This window comes from Xenia sp. Carnegie-2017, unplaced genomic scaffold (assembly GCF_021976095.1).
Source record: "Xenia sp. Carnegie-2017 unplaced genomic scaffold, XeniaSp_v1 HiC_scaffold_13, whole genome shotgun sequence".
NCBI classification, from domain to species: domain Eukaryota; kingdom Metazoa; phylum Cnidaria; class Anthozoa; order Malacalcyonacea; family Xeniidae; genus Xenia; species Xenia sp. Carnegie-2017.
The window spans coordinates 6852506-6872937 of NW_025813436.1; the positions used below are offsets into that span (position 1 = coordinate 6852506).

The 20432-nt window shown below is 36.4% G+C and overlaps 2 protein-coding genes across 3 annotated transcripts in view; both read right to left on the bottom strand.

Annotated features, from left to right (window-relative positions):
- Window positions 1–20432, bottom strand: part of LOC124433322 — a 28369-nt gene that overhangs the window by 4115 nt on the left and 3822 nt on the right. The window contains exons 8-56 of the mRNA XM_046983083.1: window positions 20283–20402; window positions 19625–19735; window positions 19383–19493; window positions 19148–19269; window positions 18709–18856; window positions 18432–18554; window positions 18208–18345; window positions 17983–18093; window positions 17666–17776; window positions 17024–17326; window positions 16505–16558; window positions 15828–16149; window positions 14356–14485; window positions 13857–14226; window positions 13747–13776; window positions 13593–13688; window positions 13176–13424; window positions 10866–11507; window positions 10244–10357; window positions 10058–10168; window positions 9807–9920; window positions 9562–9678; window positions 9362–9481; window positions 9025–9135; window positions 8564–8674; window positions 8176–8286; window positions 7983–8099; window positions 7666–7776; window positions 7478–7591; window positions 7279–7389; window positions 7074–7199; window positions 6738–6848; window positions 6537–6653; window positions 6243–6359; window positions 5964–6083; window positions 5694–5885; window positions 5139–5519; window positions 4356–4502; window positions 3967–4194; window positions 3601–3708; window positions 3007–3084; window positions 2801–2914; window positions 2644–2697; window positions 2136–2228; window positions 1927–2049; window positions 1537–1692; window positions 972–1276; window positions 723–807; window positions 48–173 (exon numbers count right to left, since the gene is read on the bottom strand). Of these exons, the coding sequence (XP_046839039.1) occupies window positions 48–173; window positions 723–807; window positions 972–1276; window positions 1537–1692; window positions 1927–2049; window positions 2136–2228; window positions 2644–2697; window positions 2801–2914; window positions 3007–3084; window positions 3601–3708; window positions 3967–4194; window positions 4356–4502; window positions 5139–5519; window positions 5694–5885; window positions 5964–6083; window positions 6243–6359; window positions 6537–6653; window positions 6738–6848; window positions 7074–7199; window positions 7279–7389; window positions 7478–7591; window positions 7666–7776; window positions 7983–8099; window positions 8176–8286; window positions 8564–8674; window positions 9025–9135; window positions 9362–9481; window positions 9562–9678; window positions 9807–9920; window positions 10058–10168; window positions 10244–10357; window positions 10866–11507; window positions 13176–13424; window positions 13593–13688; window positions 13747–13776; window positions 13857–14226; window positions 14356–14485; window positions 15828–16149; window positions 16505–16558; window positions 17024–17326; window positions 17666–17776; window positions 17983–18093; window positions 18208–18345; window positions 18432–18554; window positions 18709–18856; window positions 19148–19269; window positions 19383–19493; window positions 19625–19735; window positions 20283–20402 (7434 nt within the window). The remainder of the gene's footprint in view (window positions 1–47; window positions 174–722; window positions 808–971; window positions 1277–1536; window positions 1693–1926; window positions 2050–2135; window positions 2229–2643; window positions 2698–2800; window positions 2915–3006; window positions 3085–3600; window positions 3709–3966; window positions 4195–4355; window positions 4503–5138; window positions 5520–5693; window positions 5886–5963; window positions 6084–6242; window positions 6360–6536; window positions 6654–6737; window positions 6849–7073; window positions 7200–7278; window positions 7390–7477; window positions 7592–7665; window positions 7777–7982; window positions 8100–8175; window positions 8287–8563; window positions 8675–9024; window positions 9136–9361; window positions 9482–9561; window positions 9679–9806; window positions 9921–10057; window positions 10169–10243; window positions 10358–10865; window positions 11508–13175; window positions 13425–13592; window positions 13689–13746; window positions 13777–13856; window positions 14227–14355; window positions 14486–15827; window positions 16150–16504; window positions 16559–17023; window positions 17327–17665; window positions 17777–17982; window positions 18094–18207; window positions 18346–18431; window positions 18555–18708; window positions 18857–19147; window positions 19270–19382; window positions 19494–19624; window positions 19736–20282; window positions 20403–20432) is intronic.
- LOC124459125 lies at window positions 12577–15023 on the bottom strand. Of its 2 annotated transcripts, none has more exons than XM_047008663.1 (4): window positions 14356–15023; window positions 13857–14226; window positions 13593–13688; window positions 12577–13424 (listed from the first exon to the last, which is right to left on the bottom strand). In XM_047008663.1, exons 1-4 carry the CDS (start codon window positions 14743–14745, stop codon window positions 12841–12843), a joined length of 1440 nt encoding a protein of 479 aa, XP_046864619.1. In that variant the 5' UTR covers window positions 14746–15023; the 3' UTR covers window positions 12577–12840. The 2 variants fall into 2 exon arrangements, with proteins under 2 accessions (XP_046864619.1, XP_046864612.1); XM_047008656.1 differs by having other exon boundaries at window positions 12577–13430.

The following is a 20432-nucleotide window of genomic DNA, read 5'->3' on the forward strand; positions in this document are numbered from 1 at the left end:
GTTCAGTTGTGAGCATTGTTAAGAAAGATCTTTTGTTTTGTACTTACGATAGTAAATTTTACAGTGCTTCATGAGAACAAGAATTTGCAATCTTGATAACTCAGAAGGGAAGATCGAAAATTCGTCCACCAATCCCATTAAACGTCTTGCGCCATATGGGTGTTCATGTTTGCCTAAAAAGTTGCGTAGAGTTTAAGAGCAATAACGAGCCATATAAAATGTTTTTAACACAAATGGTGATTTTTGATGTATGTTTTTTGTCTATTCCACTATTGGGTAAAATTCAAGTATTATAGATGAGTTAAAATGCACGCAGCGTTTTCATCTTTCTCTCTGAACATGTTATCTTTATCATGTTTAAGTTCAAAACTGCTTTTGCTTTGCTTAAACTTACGTTCGTCGATGTTTTTAGCACTTAGGTTTTCTTTGTCTTTGTTCAAAATTTGTTCAATAAACTCGTTGTTGTTGTCCAGAAATTCTCGTTTCAAAACATTGTTGTTTTTCTTTGTTTGCGACAAAATGTATGCGAGTTTGTCACGGTCGGTCAAGTAAAGTTGTCCGTTCATTTTGTCGTTTTTCATGGGAGTAATGATATCTCTTGTTACGTAATCTTGTTCTGTAGGCAATGTCGCTGTTGTTTATGACATTATTTCGATATTAGCAAGTTAAACTACTCAACAAATGGGAGCTTTATATGTGTTTCCAACATGCATTTATCTTACCTATTCCTGCTTTATAGCCCCAATCTCCTGACAGTGACTTGTTATGGCCTGTCTCCTCCTTAACCTTGTCTCCATTGACGTAAATCTAGGAAAAGTATTTTAGAAGTTTTTGTAAAGCTTCTATAAATCTTCCTTGTATCAAGTACTGTAAATAAATTCTCTCTTTCTTAATGAAGGAATCCAACACAAATGCTTGATGAAACTTTACTCGCCTCACTCCTTTAGCAAGGCTTAATAATTATAACTTACTCTTGCTCTGTTCTTGTCCATACTGTATGATCCCACAATTAGGTTCCAGTTCCCTTCGCGAACAGCTACTTCATCTGTGACAACGCTGAACACGGTATCTCGGTTCTCATCGCGATGAAACCATCTCAATCGACCGTTGTCGATTTCAAAATGATATTGACCATCTTTGTGCTTTGAATGTGAACCGATTGTGTCAAATATCGATTGAATTCCTAAAGCTGTTACAAGTTTGATCCAAATTGCTATTGTTATAGCTCGTCTAGGTATATTCTTAAAATTCTCTCCATCAAACTGGATATCTCCATCTAAAATGAACATTGTCTTTGTTTTTAACGATTTTATGTTTATTGATTCTTTCCTAACAACAACGTGATGATGTAGCTACAAAGGCACAATGGTATTGAAGAGGATTTGTCACCATTTGTGTAATATATATGTCATATAATGTTACATTTATGAGTTTTTCTCGATCAAATTCTTTTTCTACGAGTTTTTCCATCAAGCATTTACTTTCTACAATTTTCCATTCCTAACGCTCGTTGCACTGTCTTAACTAACCACTTACTTTGGACATTTCCAGCGCCTGCGCATTTTCCTTGTCTTGGGAGAATTTCAAAGCCATTACTAATGTACGCGTCATTATCATTACCACTCGTGTCTGGAACTTTAGTTTCATCTTCCAGTCGATCAAACGTTAAATGTACAACTGGAAGACTGGACTCTTAAAAGACAAGTAGATGAGCTTGAACTTTTATAAATATGATTATAATAACGCTATAATGAAATGTGTCGACTATTTTCACGTATAGGATGGGCAGATATAACTTTAGGCTCTACCACCTAATGTTTCTTAAAATTGTCTTCTTCAAATAAGAGTTGAAGGATATTTTATTGAAATATCCATGTATGATGCAGTGTGGCTGGTAGTTTGAGCTAATTGCAAAAATCAGTTTACCTTGACAGTAATCTCCCGAGTAACCAAGCCGGCAGATGCAACGAGAAATACCTCTCTTACAGGTCCCGCCATTTTTACATGGGCTTTTTTGACATGTCCACTTTTCGTCTTTCAGAGTGCGTTCTAAAGATATTGGAATTAAGTTGAATTTTGAAAGTACAGTAATCATGATAAGTTCTTTATCAGTTCAATGTATCGTCTGAACTTACTCCAACACTCCAATCCATCTCCAACAAATTTGTTCTTACATATGCAGTGTCCATTAACACATCGAGCATTCTTGTCACAGTGCTTGCATTCCTCTGAAAATATATTCATGGAGATATCTGGACTCAAGCTACAATTTACTATCGTATCTCATGTGAATGTACACTTGATTTGGTGTTAGATGTTGCCCTAGTATCTCCTGTGTTCCATGTGGATGCACATTGAATTTGGTGTTGAAAGTTGCCCTAGGTTGTTCTGCCTAGGTTGTTCTGCCCTAGGTTGTTCTGCCTAGGTTGTTCTGCCCTAGGTTGTTCTGCCTTAGGTTGTTCTGCCCTAGGTTGTTCTGCCCTAGGTTGTTCTGCCTAGGTTGTTCTGCCCTAGGTTGTTCTGTTCTGCCCTAGGTTGTTCTGCCCTAGGTTGTTCTGCCTTAGGTTGTTCTGCCCTACGTTCTGCCCTAGGTTGCCCTATGATTGAGAACAATTCATGTAACATCTAGGCGTATCATTTTACCGTTTGGTGCTGGAAAGAATTTGCTTGCAGATGAGTATGTGTATTTCCCATGGGCTGTAAACAATGAAAATAATTTTAGAGTTGTGAAATCTACAATAGGATCACTCTGACATATATAGACCGAGTGTGTATGGTAAAAGCACTGATATTGCTATACCTTCACAACGTGGACCCGAGAAGTCATTGGAACAAATACACTCAAACTCGCCATCGAAAGTCACAAAACAGGGAGCGTTGTTTTTACAAGGGTTAGGACGACATGCTGATACCGCTAAAAATAATAATTTTTTACAAATTGTGAGAAACAGATTCGATAGTCATGTGAAGATTGGTTTTGTCACGTTATCTTTATTATCTGTTTACCTTTACTCGTCTTCAAAAGAAGGGATGTTTGTGGTTTTGGTGTTGCTGTCTGCTCTATATTTTGACCATAGGTGGATACTAAAGATTCAACGGAAGTTTTTCTTACAACATATTTATTTTAATGGTTTATTTATCTTTCTTTTGAGATCCTTTCATTCAATGCTTAATCCTAGAAATTATTTATCTTGCTGCGTCGGTATTGTTTGAAAAACTAAGACACAGTGCTGTAGTATATGACCAGTGCATTTTGTATATTCATTGGTTGCAAGTCGTTCACATTTCCATTTGTGTCTTTTTGTTGTCTTTGAATTTGTTGGGAAATGTTGTTGTAACCGTTATAGTTTTCTATTTTGCACGATGTGACTGTTGTAAAAACTTTTTGTCATTCAAGTTTCACGTTCCTTTAAATGGAACAGATTTCTAACCATGCTTTATTATTGGTGCTCAATCTTAAACTTCTTCTTTCGCGAATCACAGCAATCAATCAATATCCCTAAGCCACTCTGTTACTCCCAAGAGGTATCTATATCTATGCATCTTTATCCATAGCTATCATATTGTATTTATATATATCTGCAGAACACCGTTCATTACCTTCGCATAATTTTCCTGTGAATCCATGCTTGCACTTGCAAAGATGTATACTATAAAACATCACACATTCGCCATTATTAAGACAAGGGTTAGGCTCGCAGGGTTTGTCTAGAGAAAAACAAAAGAAAGACGATAAAATGCTACTTATATGCTATGACGATTTTGTTAGTGAAAGAATGTTTTACGCAGTGCGGTGTTTGAAATTAAATGAAGATATGATCTTCGCACTTTGCTGGGATCCCGTTGAGTCACCGGAATTTTTCAGGTTCATGAGACAATTGCTTAAATTGTCCAGCAAAGTGCGAAGATCATATCTTCATTTGATTTTGTTAGTGTTAGCAAGTCTCTCGATATATCTCTACTCACGAGAACAAAATGGTCCAGTTAGTCCATCTTTACATTTGCAAACAAAACCCGGCTCTCTTTCGATGGATAAACAAGTACCGCTATTTTTACACGGGTTGTTTTTACACTTATCAATTTCACATGTATCACCCGTGTATTTTGCTGGACATTGACATCGTATTGGTCTTCCCGGCTCATGTACACAAACTCCACCATTTTGACATAAATTTGGAGAACATTTTGCAATTACTGTAATAAGACAATAGAATTTGAAAAAGTCAATTTGAATTCATAGTGGGCTGCTATACATACTACAGATGTATAGTTAATGATATTAATGAATAATTATGTTGCAACTGCAGGCTAGAACTTTCAACTTTCCTCTTCATAGTATAAATTAAAGCTCTTACGTGACATTGGAATGTGCGGTGGTTTGCCCGTGAGTATTGGACTGAAACTTTGCCTCGATTGCTGCACACTTCGTGTTAGGCCTGGTGATTGTATGGCATATTGTGACACAATAGGAATCTTTGACAATGGTAAAGGTCTTCGAGGAGCTACAGAAAATGTTCTATCTCTGATTAAATTTGTAAATTATCTCAATTACGTCAACTCTATGCTCATCTCACTTTCTAAATGTCTCAATTGTGATAAGGGGGTTGTCATTCCGTTACCTTCACTATTTATATTCATCACCACATTCCCTGCTGAGTTTACACTTTTAGTTAAAGCATTTTCCTTTTGATCAACAGTTTTCTGATCTATTTTGTCTATGTTGGAGTTTGTGTCTCTCATTAAATCGTTCAGTAAGTTGTTGTCATCTATTCCTGAACTGTATTTTATTTGATTATCTTTCATTGTCTTTTGTCGTGAATTATCGTCTGTAATTTCTCCCATTCGATTGATTGACTTAATGATGTTTGAGTGCGAGTTTCGTTGTATGTAGTTCATCAGTGAATTCGATAATTGTATATTTCCGTTTTCTAGGTCATTTTTTGTTCCTGTCAGTCCTGTAAACGTTTTCTTATCAGTTAGTGCGTTTTTCTTGTGAGTTGGTGCGTTTTCAGTTAAGTCATCTTTTGTGTTCAGTTTATTGCCATTTATTAAAGCGTCGTTCTTCCATCCTATTTGACTGTTCTCATCAATATTTTTCTGCTTTGTTATAGTTTTTAATTTATTAAAAATGACTTCACCTGCCGTCTGAAGCAAGTTGATTATTTCTTCGTTCGATTTTATATCATCTTTATATTTTTGTCGGTTTTCTGTCGAGGTTTTCCGTTTGTTGTAGGGATTAATCGTACGTTCTTCGTTGTTCTCCGTATAGTCATCATGAAGTCTTGTCATTGGTTTAGTTGTTTCTTTGGTAAATACACTGTTTGAGATCATTTTAACCTTATCTTCATTAGTTTGTTTTTTCTCGTGTTTTAGTTTGTACGCTACTAAAGCTTCCTCTATCAGCTTTTGCAATGCATCAACGTTAGTTGCAGATGAATCGTCGTTCGTTGTCATCGTGTGTTGATTTATTGAAGCTTGCTTGTTCTTACTCATCATGTCATGAAGGTCACTATTGTTGTCTGTTGATAGAGTTTTAAGTTTTCATTAGTTCTTGAAGCAGCTAAAGAACTGAAAACATGTTTTTCAACCGATTCGGAAGTTAGGAATCGTCGTTTGAAACTATACGGTCTTTTTAACAAGATGACTTTTCAAACCACTAAAAAAGTTCAACAATTTATTCTTTCATGTCTTACCATTGCATGTTTTCCCGCCATATTCGGATGGGCATACGCATTGAAAGTCGTTTTGATTAATATCGATGCACTTGCCGTAGTTCTGGCAAGGATTAGGCTTGCATAATGACTTGATGCAGCTGTAACTATCTTGTCCAATCCCAACGCATTTTGTCCCATACTGACATGGGTTTGGTTTACACATGTCGCGTTCTTTTTAAAACAATTGACTTCATTTAGTATGCCTTCTTTAAATCGTGATAAAGATTGATCACTGTTTTAAGTACTTACTTTCACATGCATCTCCGTACCATCCTAACGAGCAGTTACACTCGTAGTTCTTTCCAAAGCCGAGTAACATCAAACACTGACTGTTATGAAGACACGGATTAGGTTCGCATGGATTGGGATCTAGGAGTGAAAGGATATTTCCGAAAGATATTGTTATCGGGCTGAATTGAGTAAGAAGGTTGTGTGTACATTTGGCTTCGCTATGAAACTTATGTCCAAAACAAGTTTTCAAATGTCTGTAGTAACTGGAATCGATGGGTATATTTAGAGACATCTTACCCGTACACCGCTGACCCATGTATTGCGCGGTACATTTACATCTGTAACCAACATTGTTACTCATGGGTAAACATTGACCATCATGATCACATGGGTTAGGATGACAGTAATCTTTCTCTGGTTCAATAGAATTTCAAAGATCATTATCATTTTGAAAAGTGTCTTACGTTCGTAAGAAACGAGGCATTCATTGGTTGACTTTTAAATCTATCTCTTAGATGAACGATAAAACTATTGAATGAGAGTACGGTACACGATACTGGAATTTAATGGTAATGATTTAGCAGTGCTTACGTTCACAATCTTGTCCATTGTATCCACTGGGACATTTACAAGCATATCCCAAGCCTCCTATAACTTCATCACAGGTACCTTCATGTTGGCAAGGATTTGGGTTGCACTTGTCGATCTCTGTCGAAAATGATGAGGCATGTACAGTACAAGATTGATAATAACAGTTCATTGAAGCCTTTTATTTTATGTTTTTTTCCTTACCATAGCATCTGTCTCCTTTATAACCTGGTTGGCATTCACAAGTAAAGCCACCATTGATCTTTGTGCATTTTCCTTGGTTGGCGCACGGGTTAGGCTCACACGGATTCTTTCCTATGTTTATAGAAAGTACATGGGAAAACTGAGCTGTGATTACATCACGTGAAAGCAATCAGTGCTTGATTTTACCTTAAGTAAGTAAGTGCTGAAAAGATATAGATTTTAACGTTCTTGCATCGTGACTCTTAGCATTACTTTAAGTGTGGAGATTTTTAATTGATCATCGAGGGAATATCTCACCTAATGCTCGAACGGTCACATCCTTTCTTTGTTGCTTACCTTCGCACGTATCACCATGGAAACCACGTGGACATTCGCAGACAAAAGCTTTGTTATTCCCTCTTTGCTCCATGATGACACAACGTCCAGAGTTTTGGCATGGATTGGGAAAACATTGATCACGTTCTATGATTAGACATCAACATAAACAACTACCGCTATTTCTTTGATTGTATATTTCAAACCTTGCTCGTCTACTACTCACCTTGACATGTTGGTCCACGAAAGCCTTGTACACAAGAACATATAAAGTCATCTCCAGTCTCCTCACATATACCTCCGTTAAAACACGGGTTTGAAAAGCAGTAACGTTTGACTGTTAAAGAACAAAACCGTTTATTTGTTGGTGTTTGTGTGTCATTTTGTCGACATATCATTTTTGTTTCGTTTTTATATCCATGTACCTTCACAGGATTTTCCTTTATATCCATCACCGCAAGAACATGTGTAGTCATTGATGCTAGTTCTCAAACAGACACCGTTGTTTAAACATGGTTTACTATCGCATGGATCTTTTTCTGAAAAGTGCATTGAATCGTTTCTTGTAATGATAAGTTAATGACATGAATATCTCTCGCTGTTGTACTTTTACCTGCACAAGTTTTTCCTTGAAATCCATTTTGACATTCACAGGAAAAGTCGGAACCAGTGTTTCGACAAACTCCTTCATTTTCACAAGGGTTCGGTACGCAAGCATTCCGCTCTTAAGAAATCGAATTACCGTTTAGTTATCTATTACCCTGTGTTAAGTGTGTCTTGATAAACTTATTTAAAATATTGTGACTGTGCCTTTTGTAAAAAAGAAACAAGAAAACAAAAGTGGACAAGTTGGAAAAAGCTTGTTTAGTTGATCTGTCATAACGAGAAATGTGATGAAAAAAACTTATAAAGTGAAACGCGATCGCTTACCTTGACACGTGGTACCGAAGAAAGCATTGGGGCACTCACAATAAAACCGCTGACCATTTAAGCTGCTGGAGCACTTCCCACCATTTTTACATGGACGGCTTTTGCAGGGATTGGTAACTAGGAAATGAAAAGTTTCGTGCAAATTAGGCAACATAAAGGATGCTTTATTCGTTAAACTTTGCATTTTGATTACTTTCACAGTTTTGGCCTTGATATTGTGTGGAACATTTGCAGAAGTAACTGCTGTCGGATTGCTTACACTGCCCGCCATGTTGACATGGGTTCGGACGACATCGGTCAATTTCTAGAAAGGAATAGGGGAGATGTTACCATACAATCATAGTAGATGGCTGTTGAAAACCTGGATAGTGATTCCTACTGGATACAAATTGTTTTGATTGTTTCATTATTTACAATTTGAACTGAACAATCAATAGATCAAGTAGATAAATCATGCTTTCAACCTTGCTTGAAAAATTTCTAAACTTTAAAGTGAATAGGTCTATTAATTTTATGACAACTGGCTCTACACCACTCTATTCACTGCTGCATCCTTTTGTTTCTATATATTGATCCTTTACCATCACATATTTTCCCCTTGTATCCTTCTGGACAAACGCAGCGATATCCTCTGGCATGTTCTATACATTTCCCCTCGTTTTGACATGTGTCAGGCTCACAGAGTTTGCGAACTATACGAGAAAAATTTCTCTTTAGAGAAACGTCACATGATAAACGTAATTTGTATGGTTATGTTATTCAACGTAAGCATTTCAAGCACAATTTCAAACATTGTCAATATTTCTCATCCTCAGATGCGCTCAAAGAGGAGAGGCGGTAATTTTCCGCGGGCCTCCGGCTTTATAAGACCATCAAATGAAAAAAGGAAGCAAGTAAAGACAGTGGAACGTTGTAAATTGTGTACATGTGTCGCAGAGAAAGGTTCCCGAAGTTTGATTGTGCCCCAGACTCCTTAATATCTATGAACGGCCCTGGTTCTTCCTTAAATCATATCTATTTGGCTTTGTAAATCTGGTCTTACTTTGACACTTATCTCCCAAGTAACCATTCTGACAAATACATCGAACGCCAAACTCGGTCTCATAACACGTTCCTCCATTTTGGCACGTATTTATGTCGCAACCGGCACGTTCTACAAGATCATAATATTGCATCATCTATAAATACACATGGATGGATTGGTGACGTACTAAAAAATAAAAAAACATAAGGAATCAACCATAAAAAATACGCGTCATCAAAATTGATCTTACTTGTTGTCAGTGATTCAAGTCCACCTGGTATTTCTGTACAACTTCGCATTTTTACATGTAATCTATTACCATAGATAATGTTTGATCAACTGGCTCCCTCCTTACCTTCGCAATTTGTTCCTTTGAATTCTCTTGCACATGCGCATTCGTATCCCAAGCTTGTCATAGCTTTAATACACGACCCTCCATTTTTACACGGGCTCGTTAAACACTTGTTATCTAGTTCTGTTCACAGTATCATTAAATTATCATATTTTAATATCTCTAGTATATCTACACCGTTAATATTCATTTCCTTTACTTACCATCACACAACGTCCCTTTGTATCCTTCGGTACAGTGACATTGATAATCACCATTATCCATTGAAGTACAGTGGCCGCCATTTCGGCAAGGGTTAGGATCGCATGCTTGTTTGCTAACTGAAAATATCGAAAACTAAAGTCATGTCATTGCATCTCGTGGTCATTAATGTACGAAGTCCTTTACCTAAATCTAAAGTTATGGTATTACGGCTGAGGATTTTTAGTGTCGACTGACTCAATTTTACCTTGACATCTGTCGCCAAAGTCTCCTTTCTTGCATGTACATTCAAAGGCACCATTATTTAGTTCTGTGCATACCCCACCATGCTGGCACGGGTTGGGTTCGCATGTGTTCTTTTCTAAAAAATAAAATATAAGGCTTGTTTTATTTCATTTTATTGGTGGTGGTACTTGTGGTGGTGTTGGTAATGGAGTGTGTGTAGGTGGTAGGTGATGATAGTGTTGGTAGTAGGGGGGGGGGATGCTGTTCACTTACGTTCGCATTTCATTCCCTTGAACCCTTTAGAACACGAGCACTCAAATCCGTCATTTGTCAGCGTACATTCTCCGTTATTTTGACACGGGTTGGGAAAGCACCCGTTTTTTTCTGTGCAGAATACAAGCATAACACAGATAAACAACAAATAATGTATTATTGAAGTTATCCATTTATGTCCTCTACCTTCACATGTCTTCCCTTTATATCCTCTCTTGCAGATACAACGATACGATGTTCCATCTGATGTTATGCGACATTTTGCGCCATTTCTACAAGGATTCTGGGAACAAGGACCATCTATGTAAAGGTAATGAAGACGAGAGATTGTTAAATGTTATCTCGATGGATATTCTTACCACGCGAGTATATATATGTATATACTCATGTGGTGTATACTCAATGTACATATGAGTATATATATGTATATACTCATGTGGTGTACACTCAATGTACATATGAGTATATATATGTATATACTCATGTGGTGTACACTCAATGTACATATGAGTATATATATGTATATACTCATGTGGTGTACACTCAATGTACATATGAGTATATATATGTATATACTCATGTGGTGTACTCAGAGTATAACAATGTGCTCTCCATGCTATCACCATATTGCAATGGTGATATATTTTCCGTTATATATGTACTATATGCTTATCAAATGAAGAGAGCTAGGCAAGTAAAGTTTTCATTCCTTTAGATAAATTGTTTACTTTGAGGGGAGAGAGATACTTTTGATGTGACTCCTTTCTTTTAGCCAAGCTCACTAAAAATATGAGAATGTTTTCATCACCTAAACTTTGCAAAAAGTTGTCGAACTCGTCACCAACATCGACGTTCTTGCTCTCCGTTTTTCGAGGCACGAGTAATTCATTTTGTTGCAGCATGTTTTGGCTTAAATTTGGCGGTAATGTGGTGTATTTCTCATTGTACTGTTCACCTAAATCTTCGTTTATTTGTGGCACTGTAGACAGACGTGTTGCTGTCGTTTGTGCAGGTATTTTCAGGGAATACGCAGGCAGAACATATCTATTAGCTTGAATTACTGGATACTGTAAAGATGGAATACTTGTCAGTACTGGAACATAAGTCCTTGGCAATCCAGAAAAATGGATAAATGGTTCCGCGTGTGATATTCGTCTTGTTGCTATTGGCATACGATATTGTGCTAACATGTTCAGTCTTGGAGCTACACTGTGTCTTTCATAAAATCGCGGTAGAAAAACATTCCCGTATTGAGCTGACCTTGGATATTTTTCCTTTAATCGTTTAGTCCATGATGTATTTTTCTGATGTTTAAAGTCATGATCCGTTGGTATTCCTGTTCCTGATTTCCCGCATAATATGCAAATCAATACTAGCAGTATACGAATACTTAAATTATCCAGTCTTTGGAATGACGGAGACGCCATTAATAGTGACATCTCCTTTCGATTTTATTGTATTTTTTCATACAACATCTTATATTTTTGGTCTTTGGCATTTTGTTTCAATCTTGTGTCATATTCGATCGTACATCTGTCTTAAAACTTCTTCATATTTTTTTTATTAATTCCTTCATTTTGAAGGAGGACATTATACATAGGTCCGTATTCCTTCCCTTTCGATGATCTAATCCTCATTTCGTCGACATGCTCCATTTATGATGTCAGCGCTGCGGGTAAACAAGAGTTATTTCAGAAATATTTATGGTCTAATTTCTTGCCAAAATGTTTTTTAGTTTCGTAATAGAATCGATTATTTTGAAAAACTTAGTGTTATCGTGGAGACTATTTTATATAGTTCATAATTTAAGTGATAGATATGTTTTTTCAAATAATTACAAGTTTGGTCGTTTTCATGGTGGTGACATTCATTCGTGATTTTAGATATCAACTGTGATGCATACTTGCATAATACATGTGTGTTAAAATTGCGTATTTAAGGAACTTAGTCTTCTAACTTTCAAAGTAGATATTTGTAATGAATGCTTCACGATATATATCTTTATGAAACCTTATTTTTAGCTGAGAGGCATCGCGTTCCATGTAATAGACAAGCTAATATATTATAAATCACTGTAAATGACGTGCTCTAAGAATACGAGATAGCGATTATTTTCAGACTTCATTGAATTTTTGAATCGCTCCATAGCGTAAATACACAACTATAACAAGCAGTAATCAGTTAATTTTCTCTCGCTCCGTTGGTTTCTATGGACAAAATATTGGCAAGTTAAAGAAAGATATCATACTTCTAATTTACAACAATTGCAAGCTTTTTTTCACGATTTTATCTGGAACGTGTGGAAAGTTCTATCTGAATGGTCGTATTTAACCATTGAAATTGATTTGTTGTCTGTATGCAAAACACTTTACATCATTTAAACTGACATAAGTAGTATTTATCCATTTATCCCATGTTTGTGCAACAATTTTCATCCTAGACCCTTTTCACTCGCCATTTTGAACGAAAACAAACAACGACAATTTTTTTTTCTTGATTTATCACAATTAGATGGAAGGTTTTCAGCCGTAGAAAGACTCATATTTATTTCATGATAATATTTTTCTTATCAAGGCCATTGTCGTTATGTTCTTCTTACTAAAGACACATACCTGAACCAGTTGTATAGTTTTTATACTGTATTACATCCATAATGTAACATGTAAGTCAGTTGTATAATTTTTATATTGTATTTAAATATTTACACATAATGCAAGTTGCGCTGTCGAACAACTCTGGAGGCGTTTGTCGATCGTTTTATAAAACTGTAAAGATTCATTGTTCTATCTTCGTGGTTTTATTAATTTATTGTTTTTGACAATCCTTGTTAAAATATGTTTCTTTTCCTTTGATTCATTGTCAGTCTTATTTCTATCACTATCTTCTGTGTTGGCCTTTTTCCCTGTTAATTCTTTTGTGCTTCTACTCTCGGCCTCAGTACTTTGGATTTTATGGGCGATATGCATCAAGCTTGAAACGACGCTATTGTTGACCTTCGGACCATGACAACATTTTACGGGACAAAATTTTTTGCATGTTTTGCGGCAAACTGGTGCGCAATCTGGATCATTAACTCTTTCTTCCATTTTGCGAATAAATTGGTACATTTTGTACATACGTGCAAACTCCCGCAACTCCTTAAAATCTCCGCCTGTGTATTGAGGTTGTTTCACTGGTTTTTCCTGCCTTACTGTTGCTTTATTTGTGTTTACTTGTGCTTTGCTTGATGATTGGTCATGGGACGTGTAAGGACTGTGAGGAACTGATGTGGATGGTGCGTCTGCCTCCTTAATAAGGGACGCAATTTCTTGTGTTTCCAAGTTGCGTATATCATCAATAGTTGTTGGCTTATTCCCTTGTACCTTTCCTGTTTCAGTTGGAATATGCAGTGATGATGTTATTCTTAATTTTCCACTACTGCTATTTTACTTCAATTTCTTTAAGTTTGAAGAGTTAACATTTGTTTTTTCTAATCTTACATATTATCATTTGGTTTTTGTTTATTTGTTTGATTGCATAAGAAATTTTCTTCTACCTGTTGTTAAACCTTCAACCTGGGAATCTTGCTCCTCAATCTGACATTGTCCGTTGATGCAGTTTGCTCCTGAAGGGCAACCTCCACACGCGTTATCTTAACGAGAATGTCGAGCGTGTTACAACTTGCACCAAATTAAGCATGAAAATCTTACCTGAACTACATATGTACGACGTGAGTCCAGCTATTGAAAAATCATTCACAATTAAAACTACTTGTGCTGGGTTCAAAACATGGTCAGTTTTTTTGATGATTTGTTTTTACCTTTTTGAAAGCTGCCTGTCTTCTCCTCATCGCCTAAATTCACTATTTTTACTTCTTGCGATGAAATGCCTTCAGCCTGTTGTTTACTCTGTGTACTCTCTGGTAGCAGCCCATTATTGAGGCTCTTCGTCTCATCTTTTACTCCATTATCACCACTAGATTGTGAGAACATCTGAATACCCTGTGAGCCTGCATCAAGTTCATTGGCTGTGTTGACATATAGTGGAGAACTTTGTGTTGCTCCGTTATCCTGTATAGTCGTGTCTTCGTTTGATGTACCTGTTGATGTTTGATATTGAACGTATTGAGGTCGCAGTGTTTGGGGGACTTCTGCTGCTTCTTGTTCTGAAGAACTTTGTTGTGTTATGAACTAAAGAGAAGTCAGTTTTTTACACATTCAATGCGTTGATATACGAACGCAATTTATGTTTTATTCATTCATAACTACCTTCCTTCGTACATTTTTTGAAATCACCTTTTTTATTCATGGTCGACATACCTGTTTTCCCAATGTGTTCTGTGTACTAAAGTCCGACATCAGCTCGGGATTTGTGGCCAACGTGTTTTGTGCGAATTGTGATGTACTTGCAGGCAACAACAGCTGTTGAACTGCTCCTTGTCTTGTTGCACTGTTTTCAAGAGCGAAAGTTGGAACAGCAATCATGTTAAACTTTTTATAAACTTTATGACGATTTCTTTTCTTTGATGTTACATATCTTGGAACTTTAGTTATTTCTTGTCTATCTTTCTCTTGTTTTACTGTGTATCGTTTTTTGTTACCATTGTTCGTTGCTTCCTTTTCCTGTTGCTTCCTGCTCTTTCGTGGATTAGCGGCTACTAACGTTAAACATAGTATAAAGGAAACAACTGTGAAAGTTAGGTGTTTCATTATTGTATTATTTAATGGTCATTAGGTTAAAACATAGATACTTCGTTCAAATATCTTTCTCTTCTTTTATCGTTCGTGGATTAACTCATGCGACAAGCATGACCCGTTATCAAGCATGCAAGTGCTTGCCTTTCTAATAATATTTTCATATTCAGATATAGTGAGATTATTCTAAGTCAATTTAAAGCTTCAGATAAAATGGTTTTGATGATATAGGTAGTTTCTACTAAGTTTGTTGTCTACAAACAGCGTTTGAAATTATTCAGCAGGCTTTGATTTGCTTGTCCCCCCCCCGGTGAACCAATCATAGAGTAACGGAAGGTGCCCCCGGTGAACCAATCATAGAGTAACGAAGGTGCCGCCATGTTTTTTTATTATGCGATACAGACTTAGTATTTTCCTGGGGACTTTAAAGACTTCCACTTTTCATTTTCGTCAGGTATATGTCTCCAGTACACTCCAGCCAACGAAAAAATTATCGAGTATTTATGTGACGGTTTACAGTATCGAAATTGTAAAGTTAAGATTAGTCTACAGACACATAATCTACCCAGTGCTGTAGAAATAAATTTATCAGATGGGGGGCTCTCTTGACGAAGCTGAAGCCGTGAAATTATGAAAAATTACTCATTTTAAAGATAGAAGGGGGCTCCTCCCCGAGCGTCCACCCCACTTCTACAGCATTAAATCTACCATATATACGCGATTAAAAACTGCAAATTGCAAGGAACATCTGTTTTTCACCTTGTTTTAGTTAAAAATAATAGAGATCGAGAAATAATTCTTTCAGACAAAAAACTCATTTAAGATGATTGATTATTTAGGAAAACAAAGTCTCCAACATTAAAGAAATTGTTAATTTAGTGAAAATCACACAAGAAAATAAAATTAAGGCTGTCTGTAGACATCGTTGACTAGTGAAGCACCCACTCCATAACGACATTGAGTTAAAATTAAGGCAGTCTGTAGACATCGTTGGCCAGTGAAGCACCCACTGCATAACGACATTGAGTTAAATTAAGGCAGTCTGTAGACATCGTTGGCCAGTGAAGCACCCACTCCATAACGACATTGAGTTAAATTAAGGCAGTCTATAGACATCGTTGGCCAGTGAAGCACCTATTCCATAACGACATTGAGTTGAAGGTCCATATGTTGTGTATGTCAATCCTGCATAAGGGTCGGCAAAACATTGTCCGCCATTTTGTATGGCAAATATCTTGTATCCATAAGCGCTTGCTGCATTCGCGCATTTCATTATGGGATAGATCCTTCTCTTGTAGTCGTCATTAAGAGAAGGATGAAAACCTTCCATAGATTGGATGGCTCGCATGCTTGGATTTCTCCATTGTTCTGTATCTGCCCAACAACCCAGGCTTTCATATTGCATGCCAACATTGTTGTCTAAACAATAACGCAATAACAATAGATTCTATTATCGTTGACTTCAAATTTTTCTGTAAACATTTTCATAAAGAGTCTTTACTATTGTGTGTTGTGGCACACTTAAGTTTTTTTTCTACTGTTTCAGCAAATTTATCGTTTTCCTATCATGGAATGTCGATTCCATTTGTTATTTCCTTTTAATTCCTTTTTGGGCTTATAAACAGCTAGCTTTACGCAAAAAATGTTTAATATAATTTAAAGTATTTATAAGTGATTCTTTTAATGGATAGCTTTGACATTTTACCTCCAGGCTCTGATGAAAAATTAACTTATGTGGACATTGATGGATACGTATGGATACGTGGTTACTTACCATTCCATTGGCCAATCGGTGATCGGTTTTTGGTCGCACCAACAATGGAAACTCCTGTATAAAAAAGGTTAGGATTTTTAAATTTTATTTATGTGCTGAATTTGACGAATCATAGCGACTTCTAGTAACTAGAGCATGCGTATATATTATTTTGCTGTTGATGTCGGCATAAAGTGTTGTCGTTTTAAAAGACAGTAGATCATCAAGTTTTTTATTCCGAATATAAAAGCAACTAAAGTTTATCAGAACTTTACGGTTCAATGTCATATGATTTTTTTTTCTTAGGTGTGTATATTTTCTTTACAACAAATAATCTTAGAAGCAATATTTTATTTCAGTGATTACTCAGTTCAAACCTTATATTCTTCCTTTTTGAGAAGTTTTTAACCGTTTGAAAAAATTTGCTATCCAATTGATAACGCTATCCAGTCGTGTTTAACTGAGTCTTTTCTTAAATTTCTTTCAAACATCGATGAGAAGTATTTTACTGTGCGTTGTTGTTTAATAACACACACTTACCTAGCGTCTCTGGGGTTTGATCGCACTTTCTTCCGTAACGATATTCAGGACATTGACAGAAGTATGAATCCAGGGACTCGAGGCAAGTGGAACCACTGGAGCACGGGTTTGAATAACAAAACCCATGTACGGGTGGTGGTGGTGGTGATGGTGATGGTGTTGATGGTGATGGTGATGGTGGTGGTGGAAGTGTTGTTGTTGTTGTTGGTAGTGGTGGTAGTGTTGTTGTTTGTCGTGGTGGTAGTGGTGGTGGTGGTAGACCAGTAACAGGTGATGGTTCAGCTGAGGCTGTTTGTAGATTACCTGAGAAATTCAAGGAAAACTTAAGTTAGCAAAATAGTGACTGTTTAGCATGTTATTTCTGACATGAGTCTTATAGATCTTTGAAAGATGGTTGCGGTTGCGGATCACGTTGTTGAAGAATTTTATTGTGGTGTAAATGAATACATATATAGTTTCACTCGCTGGGTATATCCTTGCGACAAATCACGCCACTACCTGTATACCCAGATTTACAAATACATTTTCCTTTAACACAGTCAGCAAGTTGGTCACATCGAGCACATTTGGAATGTGTGAAAAGACACAAGATGTATGTTATTGAAAAAAACGATTGTTTTAACAACATAGATAACTACTTACGTTCACAGTGTTCTCCTTCGTATTCATCTCGACATTGACATTGAGCAAAATCTTTACCCTCTTTACATGTCCCGCCATTCTTACACGGATTAATATAACAAATGCTCTTCTCTAAAGATATTGAATCAAGTTTGAAATACTGTCATATTTTTTAATTCATGAAATAACCCATTTTATCAGCATATAATGATCGTCATGTACAAACTGCTCTCTCTAATTTCTTAATGAGAAAGTTGGAAAGGTTGCTTTAAAGAGTAATCTGTTGGAAAGGTTGCTTTAAAGAGTAATCTGATCCCAATTTTGCTATTGTATTTTACCTTGACAATATTTTCCACGGTATCCCGGTGGACAGATACATTTTCTTTGTTTGTTTTCACTCAAGCAGGTTCCTCCATTTTTACATAGTCGCATTAGACAAAAATCCATTTCTAAACGAGAGATCTTTCTTTCTTTCTAACTATTGATATTCAAACTCTGTGTTTATTTATGATACGTTGTTATAATGTATTAAATACGAGATTGTCAATTTATATGACTGCTACCTCGACAATTTGGTCCCATGTAACCAGTCATACACTCACACCACCATTGTTTCCCGCTATTGAATGTTCGCTTCTGATTGGTTGATTGATGACAAGTGCCTCCGTTGAAACAAGGGTTTGGATGGCAAAATTGTTGAGCTATGAAAAACAAAAGTAGTAATCCGAAAATACCATTGACACTATCTTTAAATATATTGTTATTTATTATCTCAATATGTCTTTACCAGGCTCACAACTGTGACCGTTGCCAATATATCCACGTTTACAAACGCAATGACCATTAAGACACCTTGCATATGCATGACAATGACTACAACTGCTCAAGGCTTTTGTTTGACTTAGATCCTCTAAGGACAAGATAAATCAAATTTGTGTAACTGGTGAATAATGCAGTGCATGTATGTATGTATTGGGACAGTCGTGGATTGTAGTTTTGCTGTTGTTTTTAATGTCCAGCATAATACGTTTCTTAATGGGATTGAAATTTTCCTGTTATCTTACCTTCACAGTTACTTCCTCCTTCGTCCCGGCAGGCATGTGCAGGTGTAGTCATAGTTACTGACTGGCGTACATTTTCCTCCAAACATACAAGGATTGACTGACTCACATAAAGATGGTCGAACATTGTTTTCCCATGTGTTGACTTTTTCTTAAAGATAAATTTTTACTCGATTTTAATTGGCCTCGTAGCGCATTTTCTAAGCTTTCCACTTCAAAAATTTTTTTTATTGTAATTTCTTTTTATATGACTGTATGTACGGCTTCTTTAATGAGATCAATTTGCTAGCTTGCACTCTTGCTTTTTCTCCAACCTCATGCATACTTACTTGTATAGTTTCCTGTTCGAAAGCTGCCATTTCGACACGGAATCGGTGAAAAGATATTGTGTAAAAGCGAGCTTAAGTTGACTAAATAAGTATACATTGCTTTTGCGTTTTTATCTATTACCTTCGCAGTTTTTTCCTCGAAATTCATCTCTGCATAAACAATTGTACATATCATGCTCCTCTCTACATGTGCCTCCGTTTTTGCAAGGGTTGATGGGATTGCATTTTGACTCAACTTGAATTTAAAAAATGAGAATGAGGCTTTTCTGCACGGATTTTGGAGGCCATTATTTCAGATAAAATGATCACGACGAAGAAGAATCGAATATTAAGATTTTTATTTCTTACTTTCACAACTATGACCCATAAATCCTTGTCGACATGTACATATGTAGTCGTCTTCAATCTCTGAACAGGTCGCCCCATTTAAACACGGGTTAGGCTCACATTTGTTGGCAACTGCATGTAAAACAGATCTTATAAAATATATGTTCAAGAAAAAGGCTTAAATGCATCTTTTGTCGTGTTTATTATATCACGTTTGGTTAGTTGAGTCTCAAAACAGAAGAGATCATACTTGAATGTCTTACTTTCGCATCTCTTTCCACGAAAACCATGCTTACAGGAACATTGAAAATCGCTCTCCATTTCGCTACACGATCCATAATTGTGACACGGGTTGGGATAGCACTTGTTTATCACTTTATAAAACATAAGGGGGGGGGGGTTAACATGGTGGATATTTCATATGTGAGGATCAATATGGGGAGAGGATATTTTATATGTAAGGATCAATGTGAAGAGAGGATATTTTATATATAAGGATCAATGTGTGGAGGAGGATATATGATATGTAAGGATCAATGTGGGGAGGAGGATATTTTATATATAAGGATCAATGTGGGGAGGAGGATATATGATATGTAAGGATCAATGTGGGGAAGAGGATATTTTATATGTAAGGATCAATGTAGAGGATATTTTATATAAGGATCAATGTGAGGAGGATTTATGATATGTAAGGATCAATGTGGGGAGGAGGATATTTTATATGTAAGGATCAATGTGGGGAGGAGGATATATGATATGTAAGGATCAATGTGGGGAGGAGGGGATATTTCATATATTGGTGTTTATAAGGAGTATTTAGTTCATAAGATTCTTTGCAAACACAGACGTTCGTACCTGTACTATCCTCTATTGCTTCAAAATCATTGGCAACAAAAATACAAATTTAGGTTTACTTACATTCGCAAAATTTGCCACGAAATCCTGGTTTACATATGCACAATGGACGATGTTCAACGGTGCTGCAAACAGCGTTGTTTTTGCAAGGATTCGTCGTCGTACAAGGATTTGAATTCTCTGCTATTTCATAATTTATGATAAATAATATTG

Excerpts from the sequence above, each read along its gene's own strand:
- LOC124459125 (XM_047008656.1), bottom strand. The coding sequence starts at position 14,745 with ATGAAACACCTAACTTTCACAGTTGTTTCCTTTATACTATGTTTAACG. Across the intron at positions 14,227-14,355 it reads AGAACACATTGGGAAAACAG|TTCATAACACAACAAAGTTC; the intron begins GTATGTCGACCA and ends ACTTCTCTTTAG. Across the intron at positions 13,431-13,592 it reads GGTTGAAGGTTTAACAACAG|AAACAGGAAAGGTACAAGGG; the intron begins GTAGAAGAAAAT and ends ATATTCCAACTG.